This window comes from Hylobates moloch, unplaced genomic scaffold, assembly GCF_009828535.3.
Source record: "Hylobates moloch isolate HMO894 unplaced genomic scaffold, HMol_V3 SCAFFOLD_2, whole genome shotgun sequence".
In the NCBI taxonomy this organism is placed as follows: Eukaryota; Metazoa; Chordata; class Mammalia; order Primates; family Hylobatidae; genus Hylobates; species Hylobates moloch.
Genome location: NW_026652277.1, coordinates 122883379 through 122902803, shown reverse-complemented (window position 1 = coordinate 122902803; position 19425 = coordinate 122883379). Strand labels below are relative to the sequence as shown.

General features: G+C 40.1%; 1 protein-coding gene across 3 annotated transcripts in view; it reads left to right on the top strand.

Moving 5' to 3' along the window:
- Positions 1-94: 94 nt before the first annotated feature.
- The window catches only part of BVES (blood vessel epicardial substance), a 39797-nt gene continuing 20466 nt past the window's right edge, over positions 95-19425 (top strand). For 2 of the 3 annotated variants that reach the window (XM_058435445.1, XM_058435444.1), the window contains exons 1-5: positions 854-1310; positions 3665-3901; positions 7746-7870; positions 11656-11843; positions 12578-12686. In XM_058435445.1, coding sequence (XP_058291428.1) covers positions 3676-3901; positions 7746-7870; positions 11656-11843; positions 12578-12686 — 648 coding nt within the window. In that variant the 5' untranslated portion in view covers positions 854-1310; positions 3665-3675. Of the gene's footprint in view, positions 298-853; positions 1311-3664; positions 3902-7745; positions 7871-11655; positions 11844-12577; positions 12687-19425 lie in introns of those variants that run through there. The other variant, XM_032155900.2, reaches the window with a different exon arrangement.

Below are 19425 nucleotides of genomic sequence, written 5' to 3'. Positions count from 1 at the left end.
GCGCGGGGCTCCGCCCGCCGGGGGGCGCGGGGCGGCGGGCGCGTGCGCGGTGCGGCCCCAGCCCTGGCCGCCGCCGCCTGCCGCCGCCGCCGTCGCGATGCCTATTTTAGTCAAAGCGGCTGCGGGCTTGGGGACCTGGCCCGGGCAGCGGAGCTTCCGGACCCGCCGACCCGCCGAGGAGCGCGCGGCGGGCTCCCGTCGAGCAGCTGAGCCCGTGTCCACCGCGTCCCGCGCCCCGAAGCTGCCGCTCCGAACTTTGGCCGGCGCTGCCCAGGCTCCCCGCCAGGGACCAGCCAGGTAAGGATGGGAGGCGCAGCTGCCGCCGGCTGTCCCCCCGCGCCGGGCTGTGTGCGGCCTGGCGCTCCCCTGGTTAAATCGAGAAGCGAAAGTTGGATCTCAGCCGCTCGGGGAGCAACTTTGTCGGCCTCGGCGGCGGCTGCTTTTTCTCCGCGCCCGGGCAGCCGGGGGCGCCGCCCTCTGTCCCTCCTCGCTGGCCGCGCCCTCGAGGGGCTCCTGGCCCTTGGAGGCCGCCCTTCTCCCCGGGTGTGGGCGCTGCGGCCACAGAGATCCTCAAGGGTCAGCGGCCGCCGCTCGGGTCAGACAGCCCCAGCGTCCCCGGGCCCTCGGCCCCACCGAGTGCCGGCTCCCGCGCTCTGCGGCGGGCAAGCCCCTTGGTGAGCTCCCCCTCTGCTCTCTCCGCCGGGTCCCCAGGGTTCCTCCTCGCCCCCCGTAGGGCCACGGCGAGCCGCACAGAGCCTGCGTGCAGCCGGGCGCGCGGTGTCGCCCACTCCGTCCCCGCTCCGAGAGTAGGGTGGGCCACGGCGCTCACTCCTCACCCCCGCGTCCCGAGAGCGCCTGGCCAAGGATGACGGTTGCCGCGGACCCTCCTCCTTTAAGGAGCGAAGTCAGAGGGCCCCGGGAGAGCGCCGATGGCTGGGGAGCCGAGGTCCGCGCCACCCACCCGCAACCTCCTTCCCCGAGCCTTTGGGAACGGGTTGTTGGCCAGACAAGTCCCAGAAACTGCCTGCTTTGAAGCATGAAGAAGTGCGAAAAGACTCTTAGCAATGTAATGCCGTTTGCCATTCGGAAGATGTGCGAAGATTCAGTTAGAATTACAGAATGAATTAACTCGACTAGCAAGACGCTCTTTGCAGTTATCTTTTTCCTTTTTTTAGTTTGGTAGAGGTTTAACGTTAGTTTCAACATTTAGCTATTTAGCCCTACAGTCACCTATTTGAAAACCGATAAACAGAACTTTACTAGTATAGGTAATTTAAGGACTTCAACTTTGATGATCTGACGAGGGAAAGGTAATTTATCTTGATTTAGTCAAAATTAATCTGAAAAGTTTACCAATTTAGCAGTCTAACCTTTCTCTTTCCACCTATTCTCTGTATAAGAATTGTTAAGTGTAAGCCACTAAACGATTACGTGGTAATCAAAGTAAACTGATCTGATCAATATTTTCGACAATAGGTAACTGGCATTTCACAATAGACAGTTATATAGATATATAGATACATATATCTGTATATATATACATATCTCTTTAATAAGGTGTCGTGCATCAAAACATGTTTAGGATGACCCTACCTTCTAAAAATTGCTAATAATATTTTCTGGTTCTTGGATCATAATTGTAGTTTTCCTGTCATTTTTCTTGGACCAGAAATTGGGACTTTTAGTGTCACTTTAAGAACTTGTAGAAGCCTGATATTGAATTATAGTGGATTAATAGGCAATACAGGTGAAATTGGGTGAACTCGAGGGGGAACATGTATTGATTGATTGATTAGGTAAATGTGTATTAGAACCATAGGCTATTAAAGTTTTCCCTATTCCAAGGAAGAAACAGACCCGAGGAGCAGAAGTGGCTTTCCCTGGCTTATGTGGCACCCTGGTGGCTTGTGGTATAGAACCTCACTCAACCTCAGGAAGGCTAGGCACTCTTCTGGCTTTATTACTGAGATCTGGGGAGACTGAACAGTGATTTCTAAAAGTGTTTATCAGGTTGAGGTTCCTTCAGAGTGGCTTTCATCCCTGCCTCAGTGGCCTTCTCTACAGAGGCTAGGCCTTGGAAGTACATAGATGAATAAACATTGTCCCTGCCTCCTAGAGGACAAACAGGACAATGGGAGTGTAGGTACATTCTACAGTGCTGTCGAAATGGTAGTTATTATTAACCTATGTAATGCTAGGGTAGGTGATGTTAGGTTATGAGTGATAGAGGACGCATCGTATCATTCTCTCTCCTGCAGAAGTTATGAGATTCATTCTCATTTGGCCTTGAAAAGCAAACTTTGTATAAATGGAGTTATTAAAATAATGATCTTGCCCCCCGCCATCCTGATAGGCTTACATATTTGCTGATTTCAGACATTTGGAGAATAGGTGAATTTTTGTTTCTTTCCTTTTTGTAGCAAATCAATATCTAAGTCAATTATTACTATTATATTTATGAGCTATTTCAGAATTATGTAAAAAGATCTTCAGTTGACTTGATGATTTCATTCACAATTTGTAAATTGGTGTGCTTGTTTTTTATCATCTTTAAGCTGTGGAATTCTTTCACATTTGTCTGTTAACATCCTTTCAAAATACCCATTTTATACCAATTAATTATTCTACTACCTAAAACCTTTAGTATATTAAGAACAAGCAGAAGAGTAAGATTAATTGTATGACCTTATTCTGAAAGAAATACATATTTCTAAATTTAAATGTATTTAGGATCCTCATTTGGAATTTTCCTGAAACAGAATAATTCATATATTCTGTAAACCTACATAGTGTTTGGCAAGGACCAAATTTGTGCAATTAATAATAGAGTGTTTTTTAAGGACCAGAGACCAAAGACAGGTAACATAGGAAATGGTTTTATATAAGCATGTGTAAAATGTATATTCTTTAAATGTACTTGCTGTGGATTTTCATATGTATAAGTAAACGGGAAGTTTACTACTTTTAAATTTGTGATATGCTACCAAGTAGAATTATTATGGGAAATAAAGTAGAGATTTAAATTAGATAATAAAAGTTTCATGTTGTATCTCTCTGTCTATATATAAATGTTTATATGGCTATATATTATTTGCATATGTGATAATGTATTATGTATGTATGATACAGTGGTTTAATGGTGGTATAAAAATAGGGCCTTCTAAATATCCTAAGCCTTCAAATAGATGTGAGGGTATTCATATTTTTTTAAGTATTCAAATAATTAGTTTTCTAGTTATTTTTCCTGTGTTTGGATTCAGTCACCAGTGGGAATTTGATGGAAGACTAGACGAAATAACTTTGTAATTACCATGGTTTATGAACATTGGTGATTGTCTTAAAGACTAATTCCCTCACTCTTCCCTTCCCTACAAGTCTTTATACGTATATATGTGCCTATGAGGGACTAGTTGTGCACTATGCTTTTTATATATTTCATTTCATTTGATCATAAGGCAAATGAGGTATTATCATCCTTTAACAGGTAAGGAACTGAATACATTTAATATGTGACAGAGTTGGATTTGAATCTGGGTCTGTGTAATTCATAAGCACTAGAGAAGTCTATTTAATTCACAGAAATAATTTTGGTATAATACCTATGAAGGTAAAAAGATACAATTGCCATTTTTATGATTTTACTTTTGTTTACTTGTTTTTACAGGAATTTTCAAAATGAATTATACAGAGTCCAGCCCATTGAGAGAATCAACTGCCATAGGTTTTACACCTGAGTTAGAAAGTATCATACCTGTGCCTTCCAATGAGACCACTTGTGAAAACTGGAGAGAGATACATCATCTGGTTTTTCATGTAGCAAATATTTGTTTTGCAGTTGGGTTGGTTATTCCAACTACTCTTCACCTTCATATGATATTTCTTAGGGGAATGTTAACTCTAGGTAAGATACCTAACTGATATTTTATGTAACTTTTCTGTAACTGACATAAGATGGGCTTTACATTGAGAGTTTCAGAGTATTCTTTGTCAGGCCCATAGCAAGCCAAAAAATGTAAGTCTGTGTTAATGAATTAGCAGTATATCAGTTAGCTTAGAGCATAGGCCTTCACATGCCATATCTCTCCCTTACTTACTTTGTTTATATGTGCTTTCATATGTTGTTTAGGTTTTCCAGATACCAGAACATTCATTCTTGTGTAAGAGTATGAACTTTAAAGCCAAATTGTGTGATTCAAATCCTGGTTCTACTTCTTGTTAACTGTAACTTGGGCAAGTGATTTAATCTTTCTACTGCCTCAGTTTCCTCATGTATCAGATAAGGGTAAAAATAATACCACCTCCCAAAGTTGTTGTGAATTAAATGTGTGTCATATATATATTTAACTTGGAATATTGCCTGCACATAGTAAGTACTGTATAGTTTTAACTATTATTACTTGAAAAGATATTTGCTGTGGGCAGTAAAGAAACATTGGGAACAAAAACAATTACCAGATACAGTAGTTTAAATAAAACAAATTTTTTTTTGGTCCCAGTAACCCTGATGAAGCAAGTAAAATTGATTCACATCAGAATATTAAAACAATTGAGTCTGTTATATTAGCCAGTGATTCTTGACAAATTATTCTCTATGTGATTATTTCCCTGATGGCCCATTTATTCAGGTGCATTTTTTAGCACCTGTGATATGTCAAGACAAAGATTGAGGAAGGCCATCTTCATCCTTGAGAAAGACACTCTTGTGGGGGCTGGTGGAGAAACAGATGGGCAATCCCAGTATGGCGTATTGGATGCTGGGATGCAGGTGTGCACCCATTATCCAGGGGGACACGGAGAAGGTGATAGGCTTAATAGGAGGGCAGAGCAGGGTCCCACTGAGGAGGTGACATGGGACCTGGATTTTGGAAGATGAGCAGGATTTCTCTGAGCGAATGTGTGTAGCATCCAAACAAAGCACAGAAGAGAAGGAAATTGAGCATATTGGGGTGAATGTAGAGTAGTGCATTGTGCTTAAAAATATAAATGGGCTGGACACAGTGGCTCACGCTTGTAATCCCAGCACTGTGGGAGGCCGAGCTGGGCGGATTACCTGACGTAAGGAGTTCGAGACCAGCTTGGCCAACATGGTGAAACCTTGTCTCTAAAAGTACAAAAATTAGCCAGGCATGGTGGCAGGCACTTGTAATCCCAACTACTCGGGAGGCTGAGGCAGGAGAATTGCTTGAACCCAGGAGACAGGGGTTGCAGTGAGCCAAGATTGTGCCACTGCACTCCAACCTGGTGACAGAGCTAGACTCTGCCTCAAAAAAAAAAATGTGATAAATGACAAGGAAAAAGAGGTTGGAAGGTTAGTAGAAGCTTGTGGGACCTCTGTGGCTGTGTGACCTGTGAGTAAGGTGAGGATTACAGCAGTAGGAACAGGGAGTTGAATGGAAAAAAAAAAATACTGTACCCTATAAAAAAGCAAACATCAATTATGAATTTTAAGACAGAGTTTTGGAGGTGGAATGAACCAAAGATATTATCAAATCTAACACTTTATTCTGTAAATGCAGGAAGAGAAACCTAGGCCAGGCACAGTGGCTAACGCCTGTAGTCCCAGCACTTTGGGAGGCTGAAGTGAGAGTATCTCTTGAAGCCAGGAGTTCAAAACCAGCCTGGGCAATGTAGTGAGACCCTATGTCTACAAAACATTTAAAAATTAGCTGGGCATGGTGGCATGCATAAGTGGTCCCAGCTATTTGGGAGACTGAGGTGGGAGGATGGCTTGAGCCTGGGATGTCGACCCTGCTGCACTCCAGCCTGGGCGACAGAGCAAGACCCTGTCTCAAAAAAGAAAAAAAAAATTTTAAAAAGTGAAACCTAGACAAGTAAAATGACCCACCCAAAATTAAGATGGAGAAAAAATGGCCAAACCAGGACTATAATTTAGGTCCTCCAGTTTTTCTCTATCCTCCCATTATATACCTTGTCTCCTTTAAATTAAAATATTTTAAATTGCTTCACTATTTGCCATGAAATATTACTTAAAGAATATTTAAATTTTTACATTTTGGGCTTTATTCAGGTGCCTCAAATCATTCTTATGAAATAAAAAACTGCAAGTGAGTAACTTTTAAAGTGGGAGGTTAGCTTTTGTAAGTATGCATGTGTCAATGATTTATATCTTCAAGATAGTTTTATTTTAAATGTATATACTGTATTAACTCTCCTACTATAAAATTCATCAAAAGAAACTGGGGATATTTTATATAAGGTAAGAGAATCAATAAGAAAACACAGGAAGATTCTCAGAGATAAATGGATAATCACCAAGGGAAAATTCAGATGGCTAAAACATTTTGGTAAAATATGCAAGTTCACCAGTAATCATGGAAATACAAAATGAAGTATACATAATTCCTTACTATCAAATTAGGAGTTTTCACATTTTATAATACAGTCGTGCATCGTATAACGAAAGTGGTCCCATAATCTAGTACCACATGTTCACCTTTTCCATGTTTAGATATATTTACATATACAAATACTCACCATTGTGTTATAATTGCCTGCAGTATTCAATATTCAATACAGTAACAAGCTGTACTTTGTTGGTTTATACCCTATAGTGTAATGGACTATGCCATCTGGGTTTATGTACGCATACTCTGTGATGTGCACACAGCAACAAAATCATCTAACAAAATGTTTCTCAGAATATATCCCTGTCATTAAGTGACACATGACTATACTGGCAACTTGATACTGGCATTTCTAACTGGTAGGATTGCAAATTTGTACAAACCTTTTGGAAAACAATTCTTCAATATTGTAAAAAACTATAAAGTTCATTCCCTAGATTCACCTTCAGGTAATCCAGACTAAGTAAACAATCACAGATACAGAAAAATTTGTATGTATAAAATTTTTTTTCCACTTGTCAAAAATTATACCCTCAAAATATTGTCTTTCCAGCAGTAGGGGGATGGTTAAATAAATTATGGTTTAATCAGTTGCAGTCTTTTAAAACTATGCTTGCAAAGAGTTTAATGAAATGGGAAAATCACTGGAATAAGTCAAAAAGGAGATTTTAAAATTGTATGTGTGCTAGGTTTGCCATCAGGTAAAACTGTATGAAAACTAATTCTGTAAGGCAGAATTAAATTATTTGATATTTAATGGCTTTCTTTAAGTAGTAGAATTATGGATTTTTCCCCTTTAAAAATATTTTTATACTCTGTATTTCCTGTATATTTTTAATACAGATTTTATTCAACAAAGCATATATTTGGGAGTTTTTTGTCACTGGACAGAAACCAAAATGAAACAATGTGATATTTGGCTTAGGTAGTTCTAAAATATGTTTGATTTACAGTAGTCCCCACATGCATGGATTCACTTTCTGTGGTCGACAACAGTCCAGTAATATTAAATGGAAAATACCAAGAATAAACAATTCATGCGTTTTAAATTCCAAGACATTCTGAATAGTGCGATGAAATCTTGCAGTGTTCTGCTCTATCCTGCCTGGGATGTGAATCATCCCTTTGTCCAACTTATCCCCACTATCTATGTTACCCACCCAGCGATTGCTTATTAGCTGTCTTGGGTATCAGATCAATAAAGCACAGTGTTTATAGAGTTGTATACTATCCATGGTTTCAGGCATCCACTGGGGGTCTTTCAAAGTATCACCTTCAGAAAAGGGAGGACTACTGTATATATAGAGGATATCAATTTTATTAAGCTCCCTGCTTAGGCTCTTCTAGATTATCTAACATGTTAACTTTGCCCTTCAACAGGATGTACCCTTTATATCGTCTGGGCCACTCTCTACCGATGTGCCTTGGATATAATGATCTGGAACTCTGTGTTCTTGGGTGTCAATATTTTGCATCTGTCGTATCTTTTATACAAGAAGAGACCGGTAATTACTAAAATTAATTAATAAGGAAGTGATTTTAAAGCTAAAACTTTGAAAGGTACTTTGCTCAGAGTTAAGAGTAAGCATCTAGCATATTTAGTCTCTTTAATATAATTTCTCTGAAGTTTAGGCTTTCTGTTTACATATGCCTGAAAGTGAAACATTTTAGTACCATGAGACTTGTTCTACAAATGAGTTTTTAAAACTTTAAAAATCATTAGCATATGAGAGAACATGAGTAATATTTTCCTTTTTAAGTCATATTACTTGATTTTTTTATATTGATATTCAGATGTTAACCTGGAAATATCATTGCCCAGTTATAAAATTACTTACTAATAGACAACTTCTGTAAACATTCTAATGATTTACGAACAGTTCGTGCTATTTTTTAGTGTAATAACTATATATTTTTCTAATGCCCAAAATATTCATTTAAGGAAGTCACCATATTTGGTAGGTTGCTACCAAAACACCAGTCTTTAACTTTTTCTTTTCAACTCTGATTTATCTTGTATTTGTTGATCATACCAAGAATAGAAATAGAGTAGGAAAACAGCAGGAGTCCTAGAAATCACCCCATATATATCTACTGACTTTCCTAAGCACAAACAAACATTCAGTAAAGTAAAAGATATAGTGCTTGCCTTAATCTTATGTTTGGGGCCAGATTTGCATGTAGAAAACTATCAGAAAACAAGGCGATTCATAGAAGATTCTAATTTGAATGATGCAGATGATATATAATAGGCATTCAACTAGATTGTAACCTCATCCAAACATAGTGAGTCAGTCCGTGTTGTTTTACTGTAATATTCAGTTTTTTCCAGGTTATGCTATGTAACAAATCTCAATGATATATAACAGCAAATGGGCTTTTTTTTCTCACCCACCTTGTATCTTGACTCTGGCAGCTATGTGTGAGCTGTGATTCTGTTCTATGCATCTCATTCATTTCAGGGTCTGTGCTGAAGCAGCAGGTTCTATTTGGACCATGCATTCTCATGGCAGAAGAAAAAGTACTAGAGAGCAAAAGAGAAACACCCAATGTCTCTTAAAACTTTTGCTCAAAAGGGACATATATTGTTTCTGTTCACATTTCATTGGCAAAAACAAGTGACATGGCCAAGTTTGATAATATGGGGCATGGGGTGGAGTAAGGGGATGTGCAGTCCTCTTACAGAGGTTGGGAGCAGTGAATAATTGGGAACAATAACACACTTACTGTTGTATCCACTTTTCCTGTCAACCGTTATTGGCACACAGTAGGTGCCCAAAAAAACCTTTGATGAGTAAATGCTTTCAAAGAGGAAAAGAAGTAGGCCAGGTGCAGTGGCTCATGCCTGTAATCCCAACACTTCGGGAAGCCGAGGGGGGTGGGTCACCTGAGGTCTGGAGTTCAAGACCAGTCTGGCCAACATGGTGAAACCCTGTCTCTACTAAAAAATACAAAAATTAGCTGGCATGGTAGTGCACACCTGTAGTCCCAGCTACTCAGAGGCTGAGGCACAAGAATCGCTTGAACCCAGGAGGCGGAGGTTGCAGTGAGCCGAGATTGTACCACTGTACTCCAGCCTGGGTGACAGAGCAACACTTTTGTCTCAAAAAAAAAAAAAGGAAAGAATTAAGAGGGCTTCATGAGGCTGGGCGCCATGGCTCATGCCTGTAATCCCAGCACTTTGGGAGGCCTAGGTTGGAAGATCACTTGAGCCCAGGAGTTCGAGAGCAGCCTGTGCAACATAGACCCTGTCTCTACAAAAAATTTAAAAATCAGCCGGATGCGGTAGCACACACCTGTAGTCCCAGCTTCTCGGGAGGATCACTGGAACCCAGGAGTTTGAGACTGCAGTGAGCTATGATCACACCACTGCACTCCAGCACAGGCAACAGAGCGAGACTCCATCTCCAAAAAATAAATACATAAAAAGGGCTTGATCTGAGAGTTACGGGATGAGCAGATTATGAATAAATCATATTAAATGCTCATTAATAGAGCTTTGGAGTAGAGGAGGTAGATAATGATTGCATTTTCTGAATGTCAGAACTTGCTGGAATCCCAAAATTTAAGGTTCAGAAGTTGCTGATCATAGCACCAAATAAGTAAATCACTTAGTGTCTGTGCTTTTGTTTCTTCTCATACTGTAAATCTACTTTTTTGAAAAATATGAATGCTGGATTTTCCTCAAAATGAAACAGCAGGACAAGTAGGAGCATTGCAAATGCTATAGTGACATCAGGTTGGAGCAGCTGTCATGATCCCAGTCTATAGGCTTCATATCGTGCCTGCCAGAGATACGGTGCAGTATGGTTTTCCATCCACCCAATTAGTGTGACTTCCAGAGACTAATGCTGGGGCCAAAGATGGGGCATGACCTGGGCTTTGGAGAATCTGACAACAGGAATGATTAAGCCATTTTGTTTTTCTCTTCCTCCAGTAGCCAGCCTTATTTGCCAGTAGGTTCTCCATTTTACAGAGTTCATTTAAGCTTACGATGAAACTTCTACACTAAAACTCTTTTACACCCTCTTATTTTTCCTTCACTTTACTTGACAGTACATAAATGTGAAGCAGTGATTGCAGCTGTGCATGTTTGTTTTTCTATATTGGTGCATTAAGTAATTACATGGAGATAAAATGCTTAATGTATGTGTTACCTTTGTAAATTTGTTTCCTCATTGATTCCTATTTTGTGTTTATTTTCTTGCTGCCATATTTAAAAGTTAGTAAAAATTATTTTTGTGAAACAAAAAGTTTCACAGAAAAGGTTTTCTGTTATTTATAGAAGATGCTAAGATTAGGAAGATGAATGTTGTGACAACATTGAAAACCTAAACAGTTGCATTATAGCTAATAGGAAGAGGTTATGATGAGTAGTGCGGATCTTCCCCTTATGCTCTGAGTTCAGTTTAACTGCGAAAGTTTTTTGGTTTTTTTTTTTTTTGAGACAGTCTTACTCTGTTGCCCAGGCTGGAGTGCAATGGTCCAATCATAGTTCACTGCAGTCTCAAACTTCTGGGCTCAAGTAATCCTCCCAGCCTCCCAAGTACCCAGGACTATAGGTGCTAATTTTTTTTTCTTTTTCTTTTTCTTTTTTTTCTTTTCTTCTTTATTTTTTTATTTTTATTTTTATTATTTTTTTGGTACTGAGTTTTGCTCTTGTTGCCCAGGCTAGAGTGCAATGGAGCAATCTCAGCTCACTGCAACCTCTGCCTCCTGGGTTCAAGCAATTCACCAGCCTCAGCCTCCTGAGTAGCTGAGATTACAGGTGCATGTCACCATGCCCAGCTAATTTTTTGTACTTTTAGTGGAGATGGGGGTTTCACCATGTTGGTCAGGCTGGTCTCGAACTCCTGACCTCAGAAGATCCACCCGCCTCGGCCTTCCAAAGTGCTGGGATTACAGGAGTGACCACTGAAAGTGCTGGGATTACAGGCGTGACCACCGCACCTGGCTTTTTTCTTTTTAGGTAGAGATAGAGCCTCACTGTGTTACCCAGGCTGCTCTCAAACTCTTGGGCTCAAGTGATCCTCCCACCTCAGCCTCCCAAAGTGCCAGAATTACAGGCATGAACCACCTCACATGACCTAACCATACCCTTTTAGCATCTAAAGTATAAACTTCTATCACCATTTCACTTGCTGTGTAAGATTCTATTGGCCTAAATACAGAAGGGTGATGGTATATATCAAAGATTTGTTTATTATCAAAACCATATTTAGACCACTGAAGTCAGTGTTTTGGGATTGCTGCTGCATTGGTGCAGCATCTAGTCATTGCTGCATTTCAGGTAAAGATTGAAAAGGAACTCAGTGGCATCTACCGGCGATTGTTTGAACCACTCCATGTGCCTCCAGATTTGTTCAGAAGACTAACTGGACAGTTTTGCATGATCCAAACCTTGAAAAAGGGCCAGACTTATGCTGCAGAGGATAAAACCTCAGTTGATGACCGTCTGAGTATTCTCTTGAAGGGAAAGTAAGTGTTCTGTGGAAATCAAAATTCCTAGTTTACCTTTAATCTTTTCATGGCCTCTGGGAAGGAAGTGAATGGAAGGAAATGTTGCCAATGAGTGGAGAAAGCAGTCACAGGGTTTGTTGTTGGTGGAGTTTTATGCTACAGCTACACTTTACAACGCTATAGAGCAACACGTTAAAGCCAGGTTGAATATACTGTTCTGAATCTTGATGTCAGGATTTTCAATTGCAAGTATTTTAACCATTTTTGACCTTTTATTAAAAATGAATGAGTCAAAATTGAAGTGGATTTAAATTAGACATTGAAATTCAAAAAGCTTATGCATGCCCCAGAGTTAATTTGTCTTGAATATCACAAAAATACAACTTCTAGGAATATCAGCCTTTTGGGGAGAGAGTCAGTCTGTTGTGCTGGCATTGTTATTAATAACACCTCTTCCCTCTCAGAAGTGTCCCAGCTAGAGTTACAGATTATGTGGTCACTTCCATTACAAGAGCAATAGTAACCACTAGACGGCATACATCTGCCTCAATACTGGACACTGTTTTTTTTCTTTTTCTAACATTATTTTTTGAAATACTTGTGCCTCAAGAAGTGCTTTTAGTTATGTCCATCATCTGTGGAATTTTTAAAACTGTACTACAAAATAAAATCACATAAGATTATAGCAGTTTTAAGGATCATCATGGTATTTGTGAAATATTGCTTTTATTAACATTAATTTCTGTTATCAGAATGAAGGTCTCCTATCGAGGACATTTTCTGCATAACATTTACCCCTGTGCCTTTATAGATTCTCCTGAATTTAGATCAACTCAGATGCACAAAGGTGAAAAATTCCAGGTACGTTTTCACATGATTTTTAAGGAGATTGAAACTAGTTTGCATCTCATTCAGAATCCAAAGGATATTAATAGAAACACTGCTATGAATTATTGGGGGAAAAAACAAGTTACCATAGGGCATATATAGTATTGTCTCTCTTTTTTTTGTTTGTTTGTTTGAGATGGAGTCTTGCACTGTTGCCCAGGCTGGAGTGCAGTGGTGCAATCTCGGCTCACTGCAAGCTCTGCCTCCCAGGTTCACGCCATTCTTCTGCCTCAACCTCCCGAGTAGCTGGGACTACAGGCGCCCGCTACCACCCCTGGCTAATTTTTTGTATTTTTAGTAGAGACAGAGTTTCACCGTGTTAGCCAGGATGGTCTCAATCTCTTCACCTCATGATCTGCCTGCCTCAGCCTCCCAAAGTGCTGGGATTACAGGCGTGAGCCACCACGCCTGGCCTAAAAAATACTGTATATATGTACAGAAAATGTTATAGAAAGATATATTCTAATTTTGTCATAATGTTATTTCTAGACTGTTTGCTTTTTAAACTTTTTTTTGCTTATTTGAATTTTTATAATTTTTTTCTATAGAAAACATCTTATGCTTTATTAGCAAAAAGGAAAATGTGAGCTGTAGATAATCAGTGTTCTTAAACCAAGTAATTGACATTTATTGGAGAAAATCAGAAAACTGACTTTGCCTTAGGGAGTTTATTTTGTTAATTCTTATGAAAGAAATCTAATCACTAAACTCTTTTATACTTAATGGATATGTTTAAGGGGAAAGAATGAAGTTCTTTGTAATGGCAATAATTTGAACGTGGACTAGTTAGTGTGATTTCTTTTGTGTTAAAACAAATTGCTGCAGCCGGGCGCGGTGGCTCACACCTGTAATCCCAGCACTTTGGGAGGCTGAGGCAGGCAGATCATGAGGTCAGGAGATCGAGACCATCCTGGTTAACATGGTGAAACCCCGTCTCTACTAAAAATACAAACAATTAGCCGGGTGTAGTGGTGGGCGCCTGTGGTCCCAGCTACTTTGGAGGCTGAGGCAGGAGAATGGCGTGAACCTGGGAGGCGGAGCTTGCAGTGAGCCAAAATCGCGCCACTGCACTCCAGCCTGGGCAACAGAGCAAGACTCCGTCTCAAAAAAAAAACAAAAAACCAAACAACAACAAAAAACAAATTGTTCCATTATGTGGCACTTTGTTCTGATTCTTTCTGTAAGTGTCCAGCCCTCCTATTTTTATTCATTCACCTTATTATTGGAAGGAAATTAACCAAGAAAATAAACGGGTGAGAGTTTCCTTTAGTCTCAGCCTCTGGATTAACAGTAGTAAGGAAATATCCTGAGAATGGGATTGCTTGTGGGCAAGAAGGTAAATCTATTTAGGTAAGAAATAGAAATGAAGAGGCTATTACTACCTGAGGGAGGAAGGAATGTTAGTGTTTCTTGATGACAGAATCTTATTTTAGAGTCTCATTTTGAGATGCTGTACAGTTTGGGATGCCACAAAATTGGAGATAAAAGAACACTTACAGACATACAGTTTAGTTTATATCATTTACGATGGTTTCAATCCTGCCCTGCTCCCGCCGTTCCTGAATAACTGGCCTGAGTAATCGTGCAGCTTGTTAGTTATGTGCATTTACTAAAAGGTTGCATATAGATTCACTGTTACGCAACATTCTTCCCAAGCTGGCTGGGCTTAACAATACAGAAGGAGACAGCTAATGCTGTGTCCTGGCTCCTGTCTTTACACTCTCACTTTGTTGTGAGGGTAGCTTTGATGTGAGATTTATGTTCTTATTTTATCTTTAATCACCACCATCTACAAACTGGTGCAGGGCCACATCTTCTTTCTCTCCTTCTTTCCTGTTACCTTTTTACAGTTTCTTCTTCTGAAGCCCAACATTTATCTTTTGCCTGTATTTCTCTGTGTATAGTAGCAGGTGGTTTTGTGTGATAACTATCTCATATAATCCTGAAGAGACTGGGATTTGAGGATGGGGTGGGAATTGAACCTGCTTTGTTTCCAGAATCAAGTGGTCCCCAAGAGGCCAGAAATACTAACATACTATCTTTTCCACTGGACTTCAAATTGCGTTTATAATTAAGTCAACAAAAAAGGAATTCCTACCACTAGCTACAGTTCTCTTCTTGGGGACTAGGGATTGGATTTTGGTAGTTGAGCATTATTCCCGGTAATTATAAAGATTCCAAAAACGTGACCAAAATTTTATAGTGCCATAGCTGGATGAAGAAAATGTGTTCAGCTTTTCCTAATGCCAGTCAGCTTTTCTCTGCATAGAGTCTCGTGGCATTTCCTGATTGGCCAGTAGATTAAAACTAGCATCATGAAGCCTGTGTCCTGTATAGCTGGAGCCATCAGAGTAAGCCCTTGGGAGAGACTGTACTTTGATTGTTTACAAAATGTTCCTGTTGGCAGATCCTCGAGAGTAGTAAATAGCTATTACACATCTGTGTAGGAGTATGTATATTGCCACTTACCTATGCAAGTTCCCAAATGAAAAATGTCACATTCTCCCAGAGCCAACTTCTCTCTACCTGTGTCAATGGCAGAGGACACTTGATCATCAGCCATCAGGCTTCTCCACCCTCAACACTTTTTACCTGCTAAGCTCATCCTTCCCTAACTGACCAGTTAAACATGTTTGATGAGGATCTACTTCTTTTGAATTTCTCTTTCTTTAAATTCGTTCTGTGGTCAGGGTGCTCATGAATTGTACAGTAGGATGAGAAGGAGGAAAGAGAAGGCAAGTGGACTCAATGACTGTCCCTTGAGATTGCACAGCAGGTGTTGCTCTGGTAAATATGTAGTAATTACCATGATAATAAGCATAGTGATAGAGCTGAGAAAACAGATTCTGAACTTACAGTTTGTTATCCCTAGGTACTTATAGTGATTTTGGTACTTATAGCCCAGAGTTGCTGTTTATTGATAGAATCTTGAGTACTATTATTACAAAAGATAAAAGTAGGCCAGGCGCGGCGGCCCACACCTGTAATCCCGGCACTTTGGGAGGCCGAGGCGGGTGGATCACCTGAGGTCAGGAGTTGGAGACCAGCCTGGCCAACATGGTGAAACCTGGTGTCCACTAAAAATATAAAAATTAGCTGCGCATGGTGGCAGGTGCCTGTAATCCCAGCTACTCAGGAGGCTGAGGCAGGAGAATCACTTGAACTCAGGAGGCGAAGGTTGCAGTGAGCCGAGATCACGCCCCTGCACTCCAGTCTGGGTGACAGAATGAGACTCCATCTCAAAAAAAAAAAAAAAAAAAAAAAAAAAAAGATAAAAGTAGTGTTTTGTTTGGTTTCTCCTTCTTTATGTAGATGTTTTATATTAAGTGAGCTTTACTGTTTGCAAGCTTTTCTTTTGTATTCTATCTCATGCTGCTGCCTTCCCATAGCCAATAGCAGGTCCTGGTGTTGCAAAGCCCAAAAAGCAAAGTTTTATTGACTTCAAGGAGTGAGGGATGTCTTGCAGGCATATGTCCATGCTCTTGTAAAAGAAATGAACACTAAGTTTTAATGGTATTGAAAGAAAACATTATCTTAATATTAAGTAAATATTTTGGTGGAGCTGTGAAGCAATTTCCTCTGCCACTTTTGAATCTGTGTTATTTTAGTGCTTAGGAGAACTAATAAGCATCAGTGGAATAGACCACTTCTAGGATATTTTAGTGTTTGGTATATGAAATGCAGTATGATGCATGCAAAAAGTATTAAATTATTTCCTTAGGACAGTCAGCCAGTCCTATTGCCACACTGCGGTTTCTGATTCTAGCACATGTGGCAGATCCCTCAGAGACCTTTGTTTCCTGCAGTGGAGACCAGTGTCTTCTCTTTATGACAGGCTGTAGAATTGGTTTGGAGTCTAAAGGGAGGAACTGATCCAGTACCTTGTGGTAATCATGGCAAACCTGTTTGCAAATGCTTAGTCTAATTCTCGACCTGAAAGATGTCCTTTTATGTCTTCGGTTGCTGTATTTGCTTTTATTTCTTCAGTAAAATTCTTCACAAGGACTCAAGCATAGCACTACTGAAGTGCCTAATAAGAAGCAAATTTATTTTATGGAAACTTTTAAAATTCTTATATTGCTTTATAAGATATTCTCATAAAAAATACACTTTGCTTAACTGTTGTGACAGGAAATCATTAAATAAAACTGTCTATTTGGTAGAAATGAAACATTAGGAATCAAGTAAAATGACCTCAGTCAGCACTCTTAACTACTGGCTTCCAACTAAATCCATGTTTTTATGGGCCTGTAAGTTACTCATATGAACTAAGTACACCTTATTATTTGAATACTATTATTTTATATTCAATAATAACTTAAACAGGTCGAAAGTAATTTTTTAACCATCAATAAAAAGTGAATTTGCTAAGGAAATTACAGTGTCATCGTAAAAGTTTTATTGCCTCAGTGGAAACTTGAGGTAATTCAGATGGCTGAAGAAAAGTTAACAGCCTTATGTATCATCTAAATATAATTTCTTCATCTCATAGATGATTCCCATCTCCTCTTTTAACTCCTTCACCCACTCTTTTCCAGAGTCCTGGGTGACATCTTTGCACAACGAAGGAACATCAGTCCTAACTGTCTTTAGCACTTAGGTGCATGGCTGGGCCCTCATGAGGACCCCATGCTCACTTTTCTGTTATTACTCCAGGAATAGTTTTCAGTTGCCTTCCATTTATGCACCCACCTCATACCGTTTGTGGGAATTCCCCAGGGGCAGTTTGCTTATACTCCTCTTCCTGTAAATCTTGCCATGTTTTTGATCCTATTTCTTTATTAACAGCCTCGTCCACTAGAATGTAGGCTTCATGGCATGTGTTCAGCCTTTCTTCGTATGAGGGGCTCCTGATGGACTGCACAGCCAACCTTGTAGTCACTAGGCAGAAATACTTTCTATGAAATGGTATTGATGAGTATTGGGTGTATTGGGTATTTTGACCTGGTGGGAAAATACATTTGGGCTGAAAGTCAAAAGTGCTCACTTTACCACTACTTTTTTTTTTTTTTTTTTTTGAGATGGAGTCTCACTGTGTCACCCAGGCTGGAGTGCAGTGGCACGATCTCGGCTCACTGCAACCTCTGCCTCCCAGGTTCAAGGGATTCTTGTGCCTCAGTCTCCTGAATAGCTGGGATTACAGGCGCCCGCCACCATACCCAGCTAATTCTTTTTACTTTTAGTAGAGACAGGGTTTCACCATGTTGGCACAGGCTGGTCTCGAGCTCCTGGCCTCAAGTGATCTGCCCATCTTAGCCTCCCAAGTAGCTGGGACTGTAGGCACATGCCAGTATGCCCGGCTAATTTTTGTATGTTTTGTAGAGCCACTCTACCACTAATTAATATGTGTTTGTGAGTTTTTTGGTCCTTCTCATTTGGCATCTGAAAAATGGGGCAGAATATTACTTGTCTTATTTTAAATGGACTTTTGAGGATCCACTTACGTGATAGATATGAAAGCACCATAAAGTTTAAAAGTACATATACAAAGTGAGTGGCATTATGTGCTACTGTCACGCCCTATTCATTCTCGACCACTTTCCCCTGTTCTATGGTTGTCAAAACACTTACTGCCACCTGAAATTGTCATATTTCTTTATTAATTATCATCCTTCTCCACTAGAATGTAAGCTTCATGGGGCAAGCATCCTGTCTTTCTTGTTTACCATTGTAACTTCATACCTTGAAGAGTATCTAGCACAAAGTACATGCATAATAACGTATATCGAAAGAATGAATGAAATTTAGTGTTTCATCAAGTCTTAGATGCTGATGCATTTCTTAAAAACAAATACGTTTGGTTTTGGAAATTCCTACTTTTGATATAATAAATAAACACAAGCTTTTTTTCCTAGGAATGTTGACACCACTTTTTAAAGTAGCCAGACGTTCTTAATTTGCCAGCGATCAGATTTCAGCTTGTTGAAGTAAGGAGACAAGCTGGGTTTTTCATTTTCTGTCTTGGTAGATGTACATATCCCCTTGTCCTCTGAAATGTGTTTACTTTTGTGACAAAGGGGACAGAGCTTCTTTGGAAACATTTGCTCTGAGCCTCAGATAGGACTGGATGTCAGTTTAATGGACATTGGCTTTTCCTTCTGCAATATTTGTGTTCATGTGTTTTGTTTTTGTTTTTGTTTTTGAGATGAGGTCTCATGCTGTCACCCAGGGGTCTCCTGCTGCCACTGTATGATCGAGTGTAGTGGTGTGATCATGGCTCACTGCAACCTCGACCTTCCTGGGCTCAGGTGATCCTCACACCTCAGCCTCCCAAGTAGCTGGGACTACAGGCACATGCCACCATGTCCAGCTAATTTGTGTATGTTTTGTAGAGCCAGAGTTTTGCCATGTTGTGTGTTCATTTGCTTAAGTCCTTCATACAATGGTCATGCATTAAGCACCACTCCATGTTGGAAGTCAGGCATTCAGACAGACATGAAGATACACAATCCCTGCCTTCACAGTGTTTAGAACAGGCAGATGTGTCAGCTGATGAGCTTGGATTTAATGATAGGATTTAAGCCATAATGAAGCTTGCAGGAGTGTTAACTGATGGAAGTGTTAACATGGGAAGAAGGGCTTCCTGGCACTGAGTGGTGAGGGCATGGCCCCTCACTCTGGCGCAGGGATTTATTTGAGGGATACTTGAGCTCTATGTCGTGCAGTTATAGTACTTTTCTGCTTTCCTACATACAATACTGAAGGAAAAGGG